At 59.8% G+C, this 21432-nt stretch overlaps 1 protein-coding gene across 7 annotated transcripts; it reads left to right on the forward strand.

Annotated features, from left to right (window-relative positions):
- The first annotated feature begins 282 nt into the window (after positions 1-282).
- On the forward strand, positions 283-21239 carry USP19 (ubiquitin specific peptidase 19). Of its 7 annotated transcripts, XR_010368620.1 has the most exons (29): positions 322-433; positions 4094-4193; positions 4349-4593; positions 6340-6396; positions 7487-7615; positions 8165-8298; positions 8610-9017; positions 9316-9583; positions 9712-9868; positions 9970-10041; positions 10557-10672; positions 10974-11188; positions 11469-11670; positions 11756-11889; positions 12080-12238; positions 12319-12429; positions 12598-12708; positions 12859-12960; positions 13177-13317; positions 13489-13607; positions 13856-13993; positions 14083-14447; positions 15104-15214; positions 15745-15961; positions 16281-16433; positions 16527-16690; positions 16770-16948; positions 18772-19701; positions 20990-21127. XR_010368620.1 is itself a non-coding variant. In XM_064432829.1 (27 exons), the coding sequence occupies exons 2-27, from the start codon at positions 4485-4487 to the stop codon at positions 21128-21130; spliced, it is 4212 nt and encodes a 1403-aa protein (XP_064288899.1). In that variant the 5' UTR covers positions 283-433; positions 4349-4484; the 3' UTR covers positions 21131-21239. The 7 variants fall into 7 exon arrangements, 2 of the variants coding, with proteins under 2 accessions (XP_064288899.1, XP_064288900.1); XR_010368619.1 differs by lacking the exon at positions 4094-4193 and having other exon boundaries at positions 283-433; XR_010368622.1 differs by lacking the exon at positions 4094-4193 and having other exon boundaries at positions 283-433; positions 10980-11188.
- Positions 21240-21432: the final 193 nt, after the last annotated feature.

Raw genomic sequence — 21432 nt, forward strand, 5'->3', positions numbered from 1 at the left:
GAGCCGGCGGTGGGGCACAGCGGGGCTTGGGGCGGGAATCGGCAGCGGGGCCGGGAATCGGCAGCGGGGCCGGGGGCACAGCACAGCCGGCACCGCCACAGAGCAGCCCGGCTCTCCCACGGACCGGACTCGCGGGACCGGGGCTCCCCGCGGCCGGACCGGGGCTCCCCGCGGCCGGACCGGGGCTCTCCACGGCCGGGTCGGGGCTCCCCGCGGCCGGACCGGGGCTGTCCCGGGGCTCTCCGCGCTCCCGGGGCCGCGGGAACGCGCCCGCGCCGCCCCGTCCGTGTCACGTGACTCGCCCCCCGCGCCGGTGTCACGTGGGCGTGCCCGGCGGTTCCCGGAAGTGCGTCACGGGCTCGGGCCTGTCTCCGTTGTCGGCCCGCTCGGAACTTCGGCGCGGCACAAACAGACCGGAGCGGCGGGCGGGGCCGTGAGTGCGGGGAGGGCCGGGCCGGCCGGGCCGGGGCGGTGGCGGGGCCCGGGAGCGGCGAGCGGCGCCCGGGCCAGCGCGGGGTGAGGGCCGCAGCGGCGGGCAGGGCCCGGGGGCGGAGGGAGGCCGGGATGCGGCCCGTGGGCACGGCAGCCGCGGCGGCGGAGAGCGGGGCCGGCAGCGCATGGCGGCGGCGGCCTGTGACCGGCCTGAGCGGAGAGAACGCGCGGGGCGGCGGCAGCGGGGTCCGCCAGCGGTGCTCGGCAGGACGGGCCCAGCGCGGCAGCCCCGGGCAGCAGCCGGCGCGGTGACCTCGTGCTCTGCCCGCCGGGGCCGCTCACAAACACCGCTCACAGTGACACACACCGCTCACACCGACACCGCTCACAGCCCCTGTGCCCTCTCTCAGTGCCCGGGAGGCCGGGGGCTGCTGTCTGCACGCTCTCATCACCATCCCTGCCCGTGGCCAGCGGGTTGAACTAGATGATTGTCAAGGTCTCCTTCCAGCACAAAGCGTTCTGTGGTTCAGAGATCGTCCCCAGAATGAGGGAGCTGGGCCTGCTGGGTTCCCCTCTCGGCAGAAGGCTCGCTGCTGTCACTGTGTGTCGGGCACACGGTGATTTCCACGTGGGTTGGAAGCATTCTGTGTGACAGTGCTGGCTTGAGTAGCTGCCCCAGGGGACTCTGTGCTTGCCCTGGCTCCACCCGTGTGTCAGGCATGCCCAGAAACTCAAGTAAAAGTCAAGCTTGAGCCTTGGGATTTCTGGTCCCTCAGGGGAGCACGAAACAGAAGGTGACACAAGTATTTGTGTACATGAGGGACATGATTCTGTTGGCTTGTTTAGGACATGGAGGATCCCAAATGTCCGTGGAAAGATGATGCTGTTGGGATAGCCAACCTTCTCTGCACTACCCCTGGAGAGGCCTTTGTGCTCTGATGGGAGTGCTGTGGACAAGAACCAGGGAGCTCCTCCTGCCACGTGCTAAACCTGCCCCAGGCATGGGACACAGATTGCCTCTCACTGAGCACTTTCTGCTGTCCTTCCTGGTCTGGTGCTGCTCTGGGGAGGAGTGGCCCTTCTCCTTGGCCTCTTGCTCCCTTTCCTCTGGCTAGTCAAAACATTTGCAGTCTCGGCATGGGATGGGTTGGGAAACTGCTCGGGGGCAAGACAGAGTTAGGAGAGAGCCGTGCTGGATCTGGATCTGGATCTGGTACACACCACGGCACAAAGGCAGGGAGAGCAGAGCATGGGGAAGCACTCCTGCTCCCTGCAGCAGCGTGGCCAGGCTTCTCTGGCTCTGGGGATTGAGTAAGGTTTTGTGGGAGTGCCCAGCCCATCAGGTGCTTCCCAGAGGTTCACCTGGCATCTAGCCAGGGCAGCCTTTCACCATCTCTCCCCTGCAGTGACTCCTACCGTGCCAACAGGAGTGGTGCCAAAACCTTTGTGCACCCAGGGGCTGAACACGCTGCCTGTATGTGCGTTTCCTGGTGGCAAAAAGTCTCTTATTCACCAGTTCTCATCCCTGAGTAACCTGTGCTTTGCCTTCACTCCTCCAAAACCTTGGGGTGTGTGCAGCAGCCTGAGGCTGCCATCAGCCTGGCAGCTGGAAGGGGCAGAGCTGCAGCCCCCGGGGCTCCTGCCTGCCCTGAGGAATAGCTGTCAGCAGAGCACCCGAGGGAGCTGAGCCCTCAGCGAGGCCTGAGAGCAGCAGGCTTCTCCTGGAGGAGTGACAAGCAGGCATGCAGCCCTGTCTCTCTTCCTCACCCCTTCCTGGGCAGAGGCCTGTCCTTGCTCAGCCCTCCAGGACCCTTCTCAGAGCTTGCTTTCAACCCTGCCCAGCAGTTCCCTCTGCCACCCCTGTGGAGGGGCAGGAAGGAGGCGACAGGGCCTCGCCTGACCCTGCATGAAGCAGTCTCTGCTTCTTCAGTCCTATTTCTCCTGGGGTTTTTACCCTGGAGGCAAAAGAAATACAACAAAAAAATGCTTTCCCATCTTTGCCAAGCCCAGGTGAGCTTCTCCAGCACCAGGAAGGATCTGTAGCCAGCCTGTTTGGCTGTCGGTGGGGACTGGAGCTGAGTGACAGCATGCAGCTGGCATCAGAGGCCTGGCCTGGCGAATCACTGCCACTTTCCCTGCTGTGGGGGCTCTTCCCATTCCCTCTGCAGCCAGAAGTGCTTCTGCATCCTGGAGAGACGCAGTGAGTGCAGCAGCATGGGGCTGATGCTGCTGCCCTCCCACACTCTTTCAAGCTCTTTGGGGCTGATGCTGGACCCTGCTCAGCATCTCAGTCTCCAGGCCACTTGGGCCTCTCCACCGTGGGTGGCAGGAGTTGTCTGTGCCAGGCAGTTGGGCTGGACTCAGCTTTTCACTTGGCTTCAGTGGCTCTGGGTGGTGAGGGTGGGTTGGCCTGAAGAGAAGTGGTTTGGGTGCAGGATTTGTCATGGGGCTGGCTTTGCCAGAGCTGAGGGCAAGACCAGGCTGCTTTGCTCTCTGGAGCTCCTCTCAGTTTGTGGCTACAGCTCCACATTTGTGGCTCCTTGTTGCCCTGAACATTTCCAGAACACAAATGCCCTGGCAGCGTGGGGCCAGCAGCACAGAAGTGGCAGTGTCCTTCCTGTGTCAGAGTGCCTCCCTGGCAGGTGCCTCCTGCCACTGGCCGTGCCCTGCCCAGCAAGGGGTCTGTGCTTGCTACAGACCTGCTATGGGTGAGAGCAGAACAGGGTGTTCCCAAGGGACAGCCTGCCTCCCACTGAGGGAGAGGCAGGCTCAGTGGGGCTGGCTAGGCCAAGGTGTTGCTGGGCTTGGCTCCGTGTGCTCAGATGGAGCCGAGCCGTGGGATGCGTGTGAGCGCTGCGCTGGGAGCTGGGGCAGGCAGCTGGCACCTGGGGCTGGGCAGGATCCCAGTGGCTGGGCCCATCTCCTTCTGCAAACCCCTGCAGGCACTGCCAGGGTCAGGCTGTGCAGCCAGGGCAGCGAGGGAGGAAACCTTCCCAGCCCTGTGCTCTCCCTGCCTCCGTGGAGACACCTCCAGCGGGACTGTTTTCACTGGGTTGTTTTGGCTCTGCTCTCTCAAAGCCCTGAACGCTGCAGGGGGACACTGACGAGTGCGCCTGGGCCAGCAGCTCCCAAAGCCTGTAGGGGAGCTGGCTTTGTAGGGAGGGCATGTCTACAAAGGGGGCAGGGGTGAACAACCTAAATGCCCTGCTCAGCCTACTCTCTTCCTGGGGCACGAGGAGCAGAGGTGTCCTATTTCCAGGCCAGGCCCCGCTGACGCTGTCTGTAAACTGGCTGGGAGATAAATATTCAAGGTGCAGTCATGCTGGTTGAGTTCCCAGCTAGTGGGAGAAGGGGGAGGAACTCTCCTTTTGCCAGGGAGCTCTGCTCTCATCTGTCATGGGAGACTGTCCCAGGCCTGCTTCCTTCTTAGGGTGTTACTGGCTCCTATTCTGGTGCTGTTACACAGGTCACTGTTTGACTGAAATAGCTGTTGCTCCAAGCTGTGTGACAGGCTCCCCCAGTTGACTCTGGAGGCTCAGTTTTGCAGATCCAGGCCTCCTCATGTCCTTGCCCTCAGCTGTGTCTCGGGGTGTTAGCGCCAGCAGCTGCTCTGGGCCGTGTTGCTATAGTGGGAGCCATGAGCATGACACTTGCTTTCCAGGTTTTTAATGCGTGCCACATACTGAAGACCCCTGGTTGTATGTTGGGAGCTCTGACAAGCCCAAGCTTTTGGCAGTAAGCATTGTAGCAGCTGTGATGAGGTAGGTTTCCTCACTGAGCGCTGCCTGGGGCTTCCCATAAACACCATGGTGAAGGTCATGTAAGGGCACTGGCCCTGAGGCAAAGAGCGGATCCTGCTGCTGTTGGGCCTTTTCCACCTGCTCCTCCTGCCATGCTTGCTCTTTCCTCTCTTTAGGCCATTACTTCCTTGCCAGAGAGTTTGACCACAGAGAGTCGCCAAGATAGCTGGGCCAGGAAGAAAACGTCGCACCCCTGACCCAGACTCCATTACCGACCCCGGCGGGCTGTTTGTGTCCTCCAAACGGCTGAAAATGTCCAGCAGCACAAATGCCCCTGGCCAGAGGAGAACGTCTCGGGGCTTGGATGATGCCACCAACAAGAAGAAGCAAAAGGATCGAGCCAATCAGGAAAGCAAGGAAGGTGAGAGCCCCTGAGCATCACTGGTGAGCAGGCCCGTGGTGTCTGAGCCCCGCAGCCTGGGAGCCTCTCAGCCATCTGCTGCAGGATAAGCAGATTTGACTAATCACTTCCTGCAGCTTATGGTAACCCGTGTGATGTGGGATCTTCTTCGACACTGTCCTCCCTGGACCTGTAACCTCCTTCCTTTGGGCACTACTTAGCCCCAGCGATGTTAGGAAGGTTGAGCCTGTTGCCTTGTTAGCTGAAGTCTGGAGCTGGCCTTGGTGGTTGTTTCCAGACTCTGCTTTGGACTGGGTGTGATCTGCCCCCATCCAGTGAGAGTGGAACTGAAACCTGTGAGTGCTCTTGTAGCTGGAGGCAGCACTGCTTCTTTTCTACCAGTTTGCTGAGGCCAGATGTTGTGAGGGAGTGACTAGGAGTGCAAGGCCTGCGGGTGGGGCTGGTGCTTTAGCTTCTGAGTGAGAACAGGGTGTGGCTCAGGTGAAGCAGTTGCTGTAGAGTAATTCCTTCTGTAACTGTCATGTATCCTTTGACAAAAGTGATGCTTCGGGTGCAGGGAATGCCTGCGGGCAGGATGCCTGCAAGAGTTTCTGTGGCTCTGGGAGCTGTTTGATTTCCTTGCCTGCTCTGTTATAATTATTGTAACCTCAAAATCACAGGGTGTTTTATAGGCCAAGGTAATTGAGTCTGGGCGGGTGCAGTCCCTGATGTGAAATCCCACAGTGCAGAGCACAGCACTGCTTTCTCTTGCAGGGGAGGAGTGTGCCTCTGGTAGGGCTTGACTCTGCATCCTCTGACATGGAGGCTGTCTTGAGGGCAGCCAGGCTGCCCCTGTCCCCTCTGTGAGAGGTGGTGAGGGGCTGTAGATCCTCCAGGCAGTGCTACTGCCATGCTTCTCACGCTGCCAGCCCCTCTGGCACCTTTGCACCAGTGGCTGTGGTGATCAGCAGAAGTTTCCTACTGGTTTGTAGCCAGTCAAGGGAGGCAGCAACACAAGTTTCCAAGTGGAGACCACTGTTCCTGTTGCCACTATTTCTCTGCTCCAGGAGAAGGTGCTGTTGCCTTGGGTTCCTTGCCTGGCAGAGTTCACTATCCTGTGAGGCTAGAGCAGGCCTGGAGACACTTCTGGCTGTTGGAGGTAATTCTGTGGGTAGCAGGGATTAGGTGTCAGGTCAGTTTGGTTCCCCACCCTGACCTGGAAGGAGGTTTTCAGATGTGGACATTGGCAGCTTGTGCAGGAATGGAAATGTTAAAGTGCAGCTGGGCCACTTGGTTCTCTGGTTACAGCAGAATTAGTTTGAGCATGACCAAACACCAGGTTCTTTCTGTCAGATCAAGACAGGACTCCTCTATATGGCTGGGGGCTGGGACCTGGTGTACTGAGCTGGGCAACACAGCTGAGCCTGGATGCCAAAAGCTCACAATGAGATGTGCCTCAAAACAGCAGTGCCTGCATGGTGCAGAATTGTTGTGTTGCTCCCACTGTTTGGCCTGGGGTGTGGTGGTGTGGCCCAGAGCAGCTGTCCTGGCACTGACCTGCTGCAGTGCAGCAGGCAGGACTCTGGGGAAGGAGAAATGTGAGAAAGCAGAGGAAGGAGGTGGGCAACACGTGCAGGATGAAAGGCCTGGACACAGATTCAGGGTAGAAAGAGGTGAAGTGTGAAATATTCAGCATCAGCTTGCTGGCCTGTGTTGTGAGGTGACAGAATGACAGACCTGCCTGCGCTCTGCTTCTCTGCCCACCAGTGTCTCGCCCTGAGCTCGAGCAGGCTGAGACTGCCCAGGAGAAGGACTCAGAGGAGGGTAAGTCGAGGTGTGTGCCAGCTGTCAGTGCATGGCCATGGAGTGCCCTTGCCAAGGGATCTGAAGCTCTCACCTTGTTGTCCAGTGCTCTGGCATTGCGCAGAGCTAACATGAGCACTCCCTTGCCTCAGTGTTTATCTTAACAGTATGTGGCCTTCCCAGGGGTGGAGAAAGGCTGTCTGCAAGGAAGAGGCCCTGGGTGTGTGGCAGGCTGCTTGCAACTCAGGTGTCACAGTGCCACTGAGCACAGGCCTGGGACGCCTCACTGCTGACACCTGCTCTGCTTGTTTTTGTTTCTGAGGAGGACATGATGCTGGGCTGGGAACATCCCGAGCTGTGTCACCTTGTGGGCAGCGCTGACTGGTTTCTGTCTCAGTCCAGGCCTGCTTTGAGGACAGAGTAGGATGTCCTTGTGCCCTAGAGGTAGAACAAACCTGATTGATATCAAGGTGATCAAAATCACTTCCTTGTGTTGAAGACTTCAGGGCATCAAAGGCCACACCCGGAGTGTGGCAGGCACACAATGGAAGTTCTGTCTGCACCAGAGTATCACTGCTGCACTTTTTTCTCACCTGTTACAGTGTACTTGCCCCCTGGCCAGCCTGCCCATCTTTCAGCCGTGTTAGCCACCTCACCTGGCAGGAGTACAGTGCTTTGATGGTTGCAACTGGGCTGCTTGGTTTGCATATGCAAAGGGGAAGTGGCAATTTCTGATTGTGGTCAGAGTCCACCTAAATCCCCCAGAGTAATTCTGTGGCTTCCTCGTTCCTTGGGAAAGCAGTAATTGCTTTGTCGTTGGCAGGAACCTCCCTTTCTTCCCAGCTGCCACTGCTGCTGTGGCAATGCCAAGAACAGCGCTGCCTTTCTGATCTCTCCGGTTCCCAGCGGGATTCATCTGCCCTGCTGCAACATGTGTTCTTGTTTGTGGCCTGTCTGATGAGGGCAGGTCCCTTTTAATTGTCATGATCTGCGTTCCCTGCTGTGACCTCCTTAACTGCGTGTGTGCTCAGGCTTGTGTTCCCCAGCCAAGGAGTGGGCACTTCAGGCTCATTCCCCAGCAAGTGGGTGACACTTCCCTCCCTTTTCCTAGAGCTGCTGCTGGACTGGAAGCAGAATGCCGATGAGATCATTATCAAGTTGAATTTGGGCACTGGAGCTCTGAAGGCAGAGGATGTACGTGCTGATTTCACTGACACGGACTGTGTGGTCAGACTACCAGGTATGGGAATGGAGCAACTGCTGCAAGCGTTTATGCGTTGGGATTTGGCACAGCTCTGGGCCAAGCACGGGGTTGCTGCAGGCAGACATCAGACCTTTCCCTCAGAGGCAATGCCCTGCTCTCAGCTGGCACACACTCAGGCAGCAGACAGGGACAATAGGAGAGCATTGTAGAGCTGGGGAGGGCAGGAGCTGGCCTCTGTGCCAAGTGAACAAATGTCCACGGCCGCGCCAGTGCGTCTCTGTCCCCTGCTTGCTGGGATGGCTGAGTCAGTCCCGGGTATCCTTTGGAAAAGTGACTGTGCCCCTGAGGGCGGGGAGGCCCAGGGCCTTCCCGCTGGGAAGAAGGCCAGCCAGATGTACAAAGCAAGTTCAGGGAAGCTGGCTGGAGCCCTGGAAGGCTCCTGGGGTATGGTGGCAGCCTGCCTGCAGCCTTCTTGGCTCTGAATGAGTGCTTCCTTCATCCTGGGGGCAGGTGAAAGGGGGCTGTGGGTTAGGTGACAGCTGCCTGGAGCACTGCCTGAGGTACTGGTTCCCCTCTGCTTTACAGACGGGCGCCAGTGGAGCTGTCAGTTCTACGAGGAGATAGAGGGCTCCTGCAGCAAGATCCAGTGCAAGAAAGGCAACTTCCTACAGCTTGTGCTACAGAAGAAGATCCCTCTCCATAACTGGTCTTCACTTCTGGTAAGGAGGGAATGATCTGTCTATTAAGGGAACTTGTGGAGCCCTGGGGAGCTGGGATGAGCTCTCAGCTCCCTGCTGTTGAGCTGCCCAGGGAGCAATGTGGGGCATGTCCTTCATCTACGTGCTGCATGAGCCATCTGTCACTGTCCCAGGGAGTCGTACCCCTGTTTCTGCCTGCCATGCATTCCCAGGTTCTGGAGTAGAGTCCTGGTGCATTCTGGGAGGGGAGAGTGAGTGTGAGGGGTTGACAGGGAGCCTGAAAGATGCTGCTACCTGAGTAACTTCCCACTGTGCTGCATTGCTTTTTACAGAAAAAAAGGAAAGATGGATCCAAAGAAGTGGCCAAAGGGGCTGCATGCTGGGAGAACGGGAAGGAGAAGGCTGCTTCTGCAGAGGTGACCCCTGAAGAGCCGAGGGCTGAAGGCACAGAGCCACCAAGATCCCGGCGGGAGCCCTCCAACCCCAAGCGCGCTCCAGGAAGAAGCGAGGCCCTGGGAGGGAAAAGCCCAGCCAGCCCAGGGACACAGAGTGGCCCCAGTGCCAAGCGGGCAGTGTACCTCAAAGTAGCTCCCACGGAAGAGGAGCCGCACGCCAGGGTCTCCGGGGGCACAGAGCCCAGCAAAGGGCACGGCGGGAGGGCTGGCAGCCGCCGCAGCGGCAGAGCCAGCCAGGCCGACACACCTGCGGCCCTTGCAGACCTCGCACTGCCGCTCGAGAAGGTACCTGGGACCTGGCTGCTTCCTCTGCCCTGCGCAGGGGATGGAGGACCCATCCCTGCTGATGAGCATGAGGTGGGCTCTGGGATGCTGAGGGCTGACAGGAGGACCTGTGGTGGAGGAGAGGGTGAAGTGAGGACCCTGCTGTGGTGCTAGTGGGGCTGAGCTGGCGTGGGACGTGCAGGGGAAGCAGGTGGTATGGAGCTGTGCCTGCCTGGCTGGCAGGAGCCACAGTGGGTGGGCCAGGGCAGCTCAGAGGTGACAGTGTCTGTGTTTCACTGTGTCTTTTCTGTATTGAAAGGCTGTGGTTTTGGCCAAAGAGACTGTTCCTGTGGAGATGCCGCCTCTCGCCGCTACCACAGAGGTGCTCCCCCACCGTGTTGCCGCCTGTGTTGAGAAGAGAGTCCTGCAGCCAGGCAGCCCTACTGAGGCCTTGCGGAGCCGGGACTGCCTGCCTGTCCTGGGAGAGAGCTCAAAGGCCATCCCAGTGGCCACCCCTCCCATGGGCAGAGATGCTGAGAAGAGGGACTGGTCCAAGGACGACGTGGCTTTGGAAGCAGCAGCTGATGGTGAGTGGCCAGAGCCTATGGGGTGAGCCTGGTCGGGAAGGTCCATCTGCTCAGGACCTTTCCTGGGACAGCTTGCAACCCCAACATGCAAGGAAGGTAACCTCTCTCTCTGTGGTTTCCTTACTCAGAGCCTGAGCCTTTTGTAAGCCTGACCTTTGTCAAGAATGACTCATACGAGAAGGGCAATGATCTGGTGGTGGTGCATGTGTACGTGAAGGAGATCCACAAGGAGACATCTAAGGTGTTGTTCCGGGAGCAAGACTTCACACTAGTGTTCCAGACAAGGTACAAGTTTGCCTCAGGATGATGCCAGGCTGCTGCAGAGCTTCTGATTGCAGCTGGGCTACTTGTTTGTTCACCTCTGCTCACTCCCAGTTTCTCTGCAGTGATACAAACTTCCTTCGTCTCCATCCTGGCTGTGGGCCCCACACGGTGTTCCGGTGGCAGGTGAAGCTCAGGTATGAGTCCTGTCCTTCTAACCCACACCAGGGCAAGGGAGGTGAGAGTGCAGAGCTGGAGCAGGAACCAGTCCCATGTGATGGTTCTGTACAGGGAATGCTCGTTTCCGCATCTGCAGGTTTCACTTACACCATGCTACACTGGTGCCCTGAGCCTGGTCTGCCTTGGCTGTGTGCTCGCTTGCAGGGGAGGAAATCCAGTGTCTCCTTGCCTGCAGTTTGCCCCAAGCTGTTCTAGAGCTCTTGGGGACAGAGCCAGACCAGCCTTGTGCCCTTTGGGTAGGATGTGCAGCAGGAGAGAGCCAAGCACAACGGTCTGTCAGAAAAGGGGTGCTCTGTGTGCTCAGTGTGGCCAGGCTTGAGGGTTTCCACCCTGCTTTGTCAGGGCTACCTCAGGATTAGTGCTAGCAGGGTCCCTACTGCCTGGAGGCCATGGGTCTGCTGTGCAAAGGCTCTGGCATGTGTGAGGCTGCTGTGGGGTCTGGGGCACCTCTGACTTGCTGCGTGCCTTGCAGGAACCTTATTGAGCCGGACCAGTGCACGTACAACTTCACGGTGTCTCGCATTGATGTCTGCCTGAAGAAACGCCAGAGCCAGCGCTGGGGGGGGCTGGAGGCTCCAGCCACACGAGGTCTGCACCCTGCCTTCGTGTCCTGCCTGCCTACTGCAGTGGGGCATGGGCCCTCCTCACCACTACCAGCTGCCAGCTGGTGCTGGATCCTCTGGCATGGAATGGTGGGGAAGGAGAGGGGCTGAGTGGGTGCAGGTGGGAGGGATGTGAGGCAGGGTGTGAGCCAGGTGATAAGGGAAAGGCACTGCTGTTTCCCTTGCTCACAGGTAGGAGAGAGCCTGGGCAAGTGTGGACTGAGCAGTTCAGCCCCAATGTGTGTGTGGTGCTGCTAACCACAGGCCCACCCTTCCCCCTTTTTAAGGTGCAGTGGGTGGTGCAAAGGTTGCCATGCCTACAGGCCCTACCCCTCTGGATAAGAACCCTCCGGGCAGTAACCAGCACCCCCTCTCCAGCAAGGAAGAGGCCCGAACCAGTGACAAAGAGAAGCCACGTGTGGAAGATGGGGCTCTGGATGGTGTGGCAGCCCGTACGGCCCCAGAGCACTTGGCAGTGAAGCAAGAGCCACACATTCCTTCGGTAAGTGTGGTCACACTGGGTCTGACCTGGATAGGGGAAAGAGAGACACCACCTCAGTGCCACTCTGGAGACTGAAGTACTCCTGGAGAGGGGGGTGGTGCCCCTCAGTCATAGTTGGCAGGACTGGGGACAACTGTTGGCCTGTCTGTGCCAGTCCAAGTGGGAGATGGTGTGATGGCTCCAGACCTCTCTGGGGTTTTCTTGGGCTTTTGAGTTTCTCTGGCGTTCCCAGAGAGAGTCCCTGAGTGCCACACCCTCACACCTGTATCTGCTTTGGCAGCCCAAACCAACATGTATGGTGCCACCGATGACACACAGCCCGGTGAGTGCCGAGAGCGTGGAAGATGACGAGGATGAGGATGAGAAGAAGAAGGTCTGCCTGCCTGGCTTCACGGGGCTGGTGAACCTGGGCAACACCTGCTTCATGAACAGCGTCATCCAGTCCCTGTCCAACACCCGGGAGCTGCGTGACTACTTCCATGGTGAGCCCACCCTAGGAGCCCAGCAGAGCTTGACCACTTAGATGAGGAAGCCAGCAGCCACCCTGAGCTCCTGCATTTCTTACAGATCGGTCCTTTGAGTCAGAAATCAACTATAACAACCCGCTGGGGACGGGTGGACGCCTGGCCATTGGCTTTGCCATGCTGCTCAGAGCACTGTGGAAGGGCACACACCATGCCTTCCAGCCCTCTAAACTGAAGGTAGGGCCCCTGGCATTAGTGCTCAGCAGGAGCTGCTGTGGGTCCCCAGCATTCCTTTGTGGGCACCTGGCTGCCCTGCAAGTGCCACAGAGAGCTGTGGGTGTGGGTGGGTGCAGCCAGGGTTTGTGCGTGGGCCAGGGAGTGCTGCCAGAGGTCTGCTGACCAGCCCTGACTACTGTGCTCCCCACAGGCAATTGTGGCCAGCAAGGCCAGCCAGTTCACTGGCTATGCCCAGCATGATGCTCAGGAGTTCATGGCCTTCCTGCTTGATGGCCTGCACGAGGACCTCAACCGCATCCAGAACAAGCCCTACACAGAGACGGTTGACTCGGATGGGAGGCCTGATGAGGTGAGGGTGTTCCTCCCCCAAAGTCACTGGGAGAGCAGCCTGGGTGGTTTAATAAGGTGCTAAGCCCTTTCTTCCTACAGGTGGTAGCTGAGGAGGCTTGGCAACGACACAAGATGAGGAACGACTCGTTCATAGTAGACCTCTTCCAGGGCCAGTACAAATCCAAGCTTGTGTGCCCAATGTGCTCCAAGGTAGGGCAGCCCTGAAGGTTCTGTCCCTGTCCTGGTTGTGCAGAAGTAGGCTCCTGTGAGCCTACTCAGAGAGCACAGGTCACAGGGCAGGGCTGGATCTTGGGTCCACTGGATCTGCTGCTCAGCCACAAGCACGTCCCACAGCTGAGTGTGTTTTTGTATCTGCAGGTGTCTATTACCTTTGACCCCTTCCTGTACCTTCCCGTGCCCCTCCCACAGAAGCAAAAGGTGCTGACTGTCTACTACTTTGCAAAGGAGCCGCACAAGAAACCCATCAAGGTAGAGGATACTTTCTACCCTGAGGAGGGAGCCTAAGAAGCTGCCCCAGGCAGCTGGTCATGTGCCAGCCAGCTCAGCTAAGCCATGTGTTAAGTAAGGACCTGCTTGCCTTAGTGTGGTGTGACTAATGTGGCACTTTCTTGGTGGCAGTTCCTCGTGAGTATCAGCAAGGAGAACTCCAGTGCCATGGAGGTACTTGACTCAGTTGCCCACAGCGTGCGTGTGAAACCAGAGAACCTGCGCCTGGCAGAGGTGAGAGTGCTGGCCAGGTACCTGCTCTGGAGGGTTAGGCCACCACAGTAGGGCCTGGGGGTGCCCATCTTGCCCTTGAGAGGTGGTGAGCTGAGCACAGTGTCCTTGGGCTGCTGCTCTTCCCACAGCTCACTGTGAAGCTGAGGTCTGTGCTCTCTGAGGAGAGGACACACAGGGCAGCCCTCACACGGCCATGCTCCACTGCTTTCCTGGCAGGTGATCAAGAATCACTTCCACCGCATGTTCCTGCCATCTAACTCACTAGACACAGTCTCGCCAACGGACCTGCTGCTTTGCTTTGAGGTGCTGTCCCCAGAGCTGGCCAAGGAGCGTGTGGTGGAGCTTCAGGTCCAGCAGGTAAGAAGACACATTGGGACTACTGGGAGGGATGCAGGAAGGCTGAGCACTGAGCAGGAGGGGCAGAACTGCACACGAGGGCAGTTAGCTACAGTGAGCATGGATGCCCAGCGAGGCTGCCTTGTCCTGCCCAGGTGCCCTTCCCTGTCCAATGGGTCCTTTCTCCTGCAGCGTCCGCAGGTGCCCAGTGGCCCTGTTGCCAAGTGTGCAGCCTGCCAGAAGAAGCAGCTGCCAGAGGATGAGAAGCTTAAGCGCTGCACGAAGTGCTATCGAGTTGGTTACTGCAACGTGTGAGTTGGCTTGGTGCCTGGCAGGGATGGAGGGTTTCCTGCTGTGAAGGGCTGGATGGGAGAGCTCTGCCTGCTGGGAGAAGGTGGGATGGGTCTGCCCTTTGGGATGGAGCCAGCTGAACTCCTGGTGTTCCCCTTGTCCGCAGCTCACTCGTCTGGGCGCTGCACTGCTCCTTCCCAGGCTGTTCAAGGATGCTGAGTTCAGCAGGGGCTGTATGTATGTCTGACATGCCATGTATGTGTTACAGGTCATGTCAGAAAACACACTGGCCAGACCACAAGGCTTCGTGCCGTCCTGAGAACATCGGTTTCCCCTTCCTCATCAGCGTGCCCGAGTCTCGCCTCACCTACGCCCGCCTGGCCCAGCTGCTGGAGGGCTATGCAAGGTGAGAGTCCAGGGAAGGAGGGTGCTTCTGCCCCAGAGCTGAGCTCAGCCCCGTGTCTGGCCAGCTCTAACTCCCACCTCCGTGCCCAGGTACTCAGTCAGCGTGTTCCAGCCTCCATTCCAGTTGGGCCGGATGTCACCGGAGCAGGGGCTGCAGCCTCTGCACTCGGACAAGCTGGAGCCCCCGGCCAAGAGCAGCTGTGCAGCAGCCACCTCTGCCCCCGAGCTGGGAGATGGGGACAGGGTTTCCAGCCTCCCTCAGGAGCCCCCGCTCTCGCCAGCTGTGCCTGAGCTGCAGCCAGAGATGGGGGATACTACCACTGTCCGGAGCAAGGTCCTGACAGCCAGGAGTTCCCTCCTGAGCTTGGATTCAGGGTTCTCTGAGCACATGGAGTCGCAGGGTGACAGCTGTTGTGAGAAGGAGCCATCCTATGAGAGAGCCCTCAAACCAGAAGGTAAGAGGTGCTGGAGTGCTGGCTGTGTCTATGCCAGGAGCTCGGGCAATTCTCCCTCCTTGGGATGACCTCCCAGCACAGCATCTCTTCTCCCCTTGTGAGCTTGATCTGGAGATTCTTGGGAGCACAGATGAGGCCATGGGAGCTTTGTTTTGGCACTCTTGCCTCACCTGAAATGCCTACCTTCCCACGCTCTGCCCTGCCCTGGCAAAGCCCAGGGTGTAGAGCAGAGACCTGATGAGCAGAGAGGCTGGAGTGCTGTGTTGTGGGAGAGGTGGGAAGGCAGGGGCTGGCAGAAGTCCTGTGGGAGCAAGGCAGAGCTGGTGCAGGCTGAGCCCCCGGGGGCTGTGAGCAAAGCTCTTCTCTCGCTCTGACTCAGCTGCATGGGACCAGCCTCTCGCTCGGCTGCCTGGCTGTCACGTTTCCAGACACTCGTCTCAGGATGGCAGCAATGTGCAGTGAAGGGGCAAGGCAGGCAGAGGAGCACAGCTTGCCAGGGGCAGGCGCCTGCTAAAAATAGTCAAGGACACGGGCACGTGGTTGTGTCCCTTCAAGGCCGTAGCATGTGAGGTGGGGGTGGGGGCGCTGCAAATTCTTGGCCCCTACGCAGGGCAGACAGGCAGTGCCACCACAAATCTGTCTCTGCCTATTCACAGCTGCCATCCCTGGGTACCAACACACTCCAGACTCGCTGAGTGCCCGCGCCACACCGTTCTACATCACTAAGATTGATGCTGCTAACCGAGAGCACAAGCTGGAAGATAAAGGTGAGCCAGAGCCCTGTAAAGCACCACCTTCATCCCTTACAGCCTCTGACAGGGTAGTGGATCTGCCTGGCCAGGGTGCCAGAGTCTGCCTGGCACAAGATGAGCCCAGGTGTCCACACTGGACAGTAAAAGCTGCATCTGACAGGGGAGGGAAGGGCTCTACTGCACAGATCCTCTGTATAGAAGCTCTTCTTGGGCATGACATTCCTGCTCTCCTCAACAAATAGGCCAATTCCTTCCAACCTCCTCTATTCTCAGAGGGTCTGTAATCTCTGGGTCACCTCTTAGTTTGAATGGGAAGCCGACACCGTGTGCTGGTTGTGAGGGTGCTGCTGATGGAGAGGGCTGTGCTAGTGTTGCACCCTGCAGGCTGAGGGGCTCTGCATGATGAGCCTGGCCAGGGGGTATCTGTCCCTTTCTGGCAGCACTTTTTTATCTCTGTATCTAGCTGTGATGGGCAAGATTGCTCCAGCAAGGTGGCCTGTTCCAGCCTGGTGGGGTAGGTGTGTGAGGTCTGTGCCCCTTCACAGGTGACACCCCCCTGGATCTGACAGACGACTGCTCCCTTGCCCTGGTGTGGAAGAACAATGAGCGCCTCAAGGAATTCGTGTTGGTAGAATCCAAGGAGTTGGAGTGTGTGGAGGATCCAGGCTCAGCCAGCGAAGCAGCCCGGGCTGGCCACTTCACCCTGGAGCAGTGCCTCAATCTCTTCACGAAGCCTGAAGTCCTGGCCCCAGAGGAAGCGTGGTGAGGAAGGCAGCAGGGTGGGTTCCAGCCAACAGGCCCAGACAGCAGCAGGGGTTTCCCAGGAGCTGCCCAGGCCTGCACGCTGTTTCTAGTGGCAGCCAGGAACAATGGGCTGGCTTTCTCTGTGCACTCAGAAGGGCTAAGCCAGCAGGGAGTAAAGCTAGTGCTCTGCAGGACTGTACTGGCCTGCCCTTGACAGAGGAGGCTGAGCCCTCCCACCTACCCTTTGCCAGCCCTGCATGTGGGGACCCTGGGGCTGAGCTGGGCTGCAAGCACTGAGGCTCTCCCCATGCCAGTAACGAGCACACTCTTCCCCCAGGTACTGCCCCAAGTGCAAGCAGCACCGTGAGGCTTCCAAGCAGCTGATGCTGTGGCGGCTGCCCAACGTCCTCATCATCCAGCTCAAGCGCTTCTCCTTCCGCAGCTTTATTTGGAGGGACAAGATCAATGACATGGTGGACTTTCCCGTCCGGTGAGAGCCCGGGGGATGGTGTGCCTGGCTTGGCCCTGCCTCTGCTGACCTCCAACCAGCCTGCATAACACTGATCACTGTATCTCTCTGCAGGAGCCTGGACCTGAGCAAGTTCTGCATTGGTCGGAAGGGTGAGCAGCAGCTGCCTATGTATGACCTGTATGCTGTGATCAACCACTATGGAGGCATGATTGGAGGGCACTACACAGCGTACGCCCGCCTGCCCAACGACAAGAACAGCCAGCGCAGCGACGTGGGTGAGCATCTGTCACCCCGCCACCCCTGTGCTCCTGCAGCCGTCACTTGCCTGCTTGCTTAACCCTTCCTCCTTCTCAGGCTGGCGGCTCTTTGATGACAGCACAGTCACCACCGTGGATGAGAGCCAGGTGGTCACCAGATACGCCTATGTCCTCTTCTACCGCCGGAGGAACTCTCCTGTGGAGAGACCCCTGCCAGGGCATCCCTCAGACCACCGCGCCGAGCGCACCCCCTCTGCCGAAGCTGCTGCCAGCCAGGTGAGCACTCGCGTCCCTTTCGCCACTGTTGGAGCCACAGAGCCTTGAAATGTGCTAAATGTGCTCGGGGCCCACATACAGGGCCCTGCTCGTCTTCACCTGCACCCACAGAGCCTGGTGCAGCTGTGGTGCAGTGCCTGTACCCCTTTGATAGCAAAGAGCTTGCGCCAGCTGGGCATTGGAGCCTTGTTCTCACTGTGGGCTTGGGACAGTCCCCGTCCTGAGGGATCACAGGAGAGCTGGTTTCCATCATCAGTGTGGAAGTGCTGATAGGAGGGCACTGGAAGAGGAGGAAGTGGGGCACAGCCTCACTGGGGTCTGCACTGAAGGACTGGTTGTGAGTGGTGCAGTAGGATCTGGTTGTGCCAGGGAGCAGTAAGAACTTGCCCTCCGGAGCCACTTTCAAGGCAGGGTGGGGAACACTTTCTGCTGGGGCCCAACTCAGGGCCAAGCCAAGTGCAAAAAAGGTAAATGCCAGTGCTGAGCCAGAGGCCTGGCAGCCTTCACAGGGTGCTGTAGAGAAACCTGCCAGAGCGAGCTCTGTTGCTGGGTGGCCTGGGAGGGAGGGACTGGGGGTGGGCCAGACAGCAGGGTGCTTTCAGAATGCAGTGGTAGGAATGGCTGCACTGATCTTGTGAAAGTCAGGAAGGCTGAGGCTGGTGTCCACCAGACCCCATGCACCATTGTGCTGCAGATGTTCCCTCCATGCTCAGCACCTCTGTGGGCCCACAGAGGCTGAGGACAATGCTCAGTTCATCTCTAGCATGACTGCACATGTGTGCCCAGAGGGGCCCTTCTGGCCTGGCCTCCCTGCCCCTCTGGCTCATCTTCCCCTTGACCCAGTGCTGGTCAGGCATCCCAGCTCTGCCCTCTTGCCTGGGGACAAGCTCTCTGTCTCTGAGGCCAGCGGGGCTGTCTGGCATGTTGGTGTCTGCCTGCCTGGGCTGTTACTGCCTTGCGTGCGTGTCCTGGAGCAGCCCCACTCACTGGGGGCAGCCTGAGCAATGAGAAAGCTGCACTGCTTTTCACACACTGGTGGTGAGAGGCTTCAGGGACCGAACTGGCACTGTGGCTCACTGAGTGCCTCATGGCACTGGGGTTCATCAGGTTGCTCTGTGGCACTGGGGCTCATTGGGCCCCTGGCAGCACCATTTCCCCTGCAGTAATGGGATGCATTGGATCCCAGTGAGGCTCAGCAGGTCCCCGAGCACCCTGGACCCACCTGCACCCTCCGTGGCACCGGGTGCCCTCCAGAGACCTGCTCCCTGACTGGCTGCTCTGCATGATCACCGCCATGAAGGGCCAAGCTGTGGTTGGCTGCCTGTGGAAAATCCTCCTGGAACCTGGGCTACGATTGGTTGTCAGAGCATTCCTACCCGCCAAAGCTGAGCTGTGACTGGCTGTTCTGGCACTGTGCCTCCTGCTCCCGCCGCTCCAGCTGGCTCTGGATTGGCTGTCATTTGAAAGATCCTGTTGGGATCACAGAAGCTGGGCTGCGATTGGCTGCTGCCTGCTCCCCTGCCTCCTGGACCCACCAATGCAAGTGCCTCTGCTCCGTCGGGATCCAGCTGCTGGCTTCACTCCCTGCAGTCCCGTGAAGACCCTGCCCGGCAGCCGCCCACGCTCCCTCCCAGAGCCACCCACCGGAGCCCCACACACCAGAGACCCAGAAGAGCTGCGGGGGCGGGCGCGACGGTGCTGCATGGGGAGGCGGGCTGGCTGGGCACGGGGCTGGGCTTGCAGGCAGCCGCCTGCCCCGGGGGATGGCAAGGGGTGTTGCCCGTTGTGTTCTCCAAGTGCTGACGCAGGTTTCCACATCGCAGGCTTCTCTGATCTGGCAGGAACTGGAGGCTGAAGAACAAGAGCTGCAGCTTGAGGCACCCCAAAGGCCTGCAAGAAACTCTTGGAGGCCCTGTGGCCAGAAGCGAAGTCCGGGCACCCCTCAGCACCCAGATGAAGGCTGCGTCAGATACTTTGTCCTGGCCACCACAGCTGCAATTGTGGCTCTCTTCCTGAACGTCTTCTACCCGCTCATTTACCAGCCCCGCTGGAGATAGGCCCAGGCGCGTGGCCAGCTGCGGGAGCGGGGCCGCCAGGGCACGCGCCGTCCTAGGACGCTATGAGACCAAGACATGAGGCAGCAGGACAGAAATCGCTGGGAAACACTCGCCAAGGGAAACATGGGGCTGTTGGCTCCTGTCTGTCTGCTCTGGCATCTCCTGTGCCAGCTGGCAAGCCTGTGTGGCCAGCCTGCTGCTTTGCCAAGGCACAGCCCAGAACCAGAAGCTGCTTTGCCCTTCCTTGCTGCCCACTGGGAGTGGGGCAGGCCTCAAGGCTACCTGCTGCTCAGGAAGGGACGTTGCTGCTGCAGTGTTGCTGGAGCCTGGGAGCCCTGTGGGCACATCAACCATCTCTGCTTGGCTCCCAAGAAGGAAGTGGAGACCTGCCGGGAGGCTGCAGCGAGGGCAGGATGCCCTGACACGGGCCCTGGCTGGCCACCTCTCTCAGCTGTGCTGCTGCAGGAGCCTTGAGCTCCCGCGGGGCTGGGGCTACCCACGGTCCTTGGCCAGCCCAGTCTGCCCTGCTAGCCTTCTGCTGAGCCTTCTGGTGCCAGCTGCCCGTGTGCTGTGCTGCCCGTGTGCAGCACTCCTGTGCTGGGGCTGGACGGGCTTGTCACCAAGGGCTTGTCTGCTTCCCTGCTCAGCCCCAGACAGCTCCTGGGGAGCCTGGCAATCCAGACTGAGGTGCCCATGGTGAGCACCTATCTCTGTGGGTCACTGCCTCCCACCAGTCTGTGGGGCTGTGTGCTGGCACCATCAGGGGGAGTCGGTCTCTTCAGGGCAGCGTGGTGCAGCGCCTCGTTTGCGAGGATACCAGCTGCCCGTGCTGTGGGAGAGGCATGGGGCCAGGGAGTAGATACGGCCATGGTGCGTTAATAAAGCCAGGTTTTCCAAAGAAACACAGCATTCCTGTCCTGTGTGCTGGGACTCCCACACAGAGGCGAGGATTCCACACTGGGGTCACCTGAGGCCACTCTGTGACCCAGCTGGCACCAGGACCATCCCTTGGGCTTTGCTGGGTGCGTAGTGCACCCTGTGTGGCAGCAGGCTCAGGGGAGAGCTCTGCCTGCCCGTGCCATGGGGCACAGGCTGGGCTCCAGTCCCAGCTGTGGCGTGGAAGCCTCACGGGACACCTGCAGGGCGTGGGGAGCCCAGCAGGGCCAGGAGCAGGCACTCCCCGGAGGCTGGGACACAGGCTGCCACTCCACCGGTGTCTGACATTGAGACGTGTTGCCCTTGGCTGAGTGTGCCTCAGGCAGCTCTGGCGTACTTGGGTGTGAGAGGTGACTTCAGAGCCCTGTGACTTTCTTTTCCGTCTCCACTTGTGTTCTGCTAGCAGTGCCCTCAGCTGGCTCGGGAGGGATGCTTTGCAGTGAAGGGGTTCATCTGCATTTTAGACCGGGGCCTGAGCTGGACTCCCCCTACCTCTGTCCCACACCCCTCCTCCACGTGCTGAGGTTTACTCCCCTCCCCAGCAGGTCCCAGCCGGGGAGCCGGCAGGGCTGTGCCGTGGTCATGAGGTGCCTGTCCTGGAACAGTCGCCTCATTGTCTGCAGCCCTGGGTCTCAGCAGCTTCCCCCGCTCACCCACGACGCCGGCCTCGTGGGTCTGAGTCAGTGCCCGGCGCCGGTGGGCTGACCTCTGCTCCGACTGGTGCTGGCACCCCAGGGTTGGGGCCCACAAGCTGCTGCCTGCACCTGCCTGCCCTCGCCGGCGGTGGGTGGCCGGCAGCGAGGCCTGACAAGGTGCTCTGAGCCCTGGAAATCCCCTCTGGCCCTGCTCTGTTCCTCAGACCTCCGGCAGGCACTGGCAGCGTGCCTGTGGCGCCCGTGCAGGGTGCAGGGCTGTGCTGAGCAGCCCCGGGGCAGGAGTGCGCGGGGCTGTGTCCCCCCCGGGCACCTCTGCATTCCCCCGGTAGCGAGGGAGGGAGCTGGGTGGGCAGGGTGCAAGTCTCCCTCTCATGGCCACCTTCTGCTTGCAGGGACTGCCCCCGGTGCCGTTCGGATCCGGCCTGGCCCCCGAAGGAGCCCCGCCGCTGGCTGCGGAAGGCCTCCCCGAGCGCTTTGCCAGCCCCGCCGAGCGCCCAGCCCCCTCCTACAGCAGCATGGAAGAAGTCGACTAGGGTGTCATGGGGGGCCTGGCCTGGGGGTGTGGGCCAGGCCAGGCACTGGGGGTGGGGGGACGGGGGGAATCGGGGTTTGTCCTGCGCTCATTAAACTCTCTGAACTCCACTCGCCTCTGCTGCCTGCTGTCCCTTGGGACCCTCTGCCCCCTGGTGAGTCAGGGCACCGTGTCCCCGGTGTGCTGTTAGGACCCCCAGCGCCCTGCTGCCGCAGGTAGCCTCGTGCTCCAGTGTTCCCTGGTGTGACTTGGTGCTCACTGTCCCCTAATATCCCTCAGGGACCTGTGCCATTGCTGGGTGCA

The sequence above is a fragment of the Passer domesticus genome, chromosome 9, assembly GCF_036417665.1.
Source record: "Passer domesticus isolate bPasDom1 chromosome 9, bPasDom1.hap1, whole genome shotgun sequence".
NCBI lineage: Eukaryota > Metazoa > Chordata > Aves > Passeriformes > Passeridae > Passer > Passer domesticus.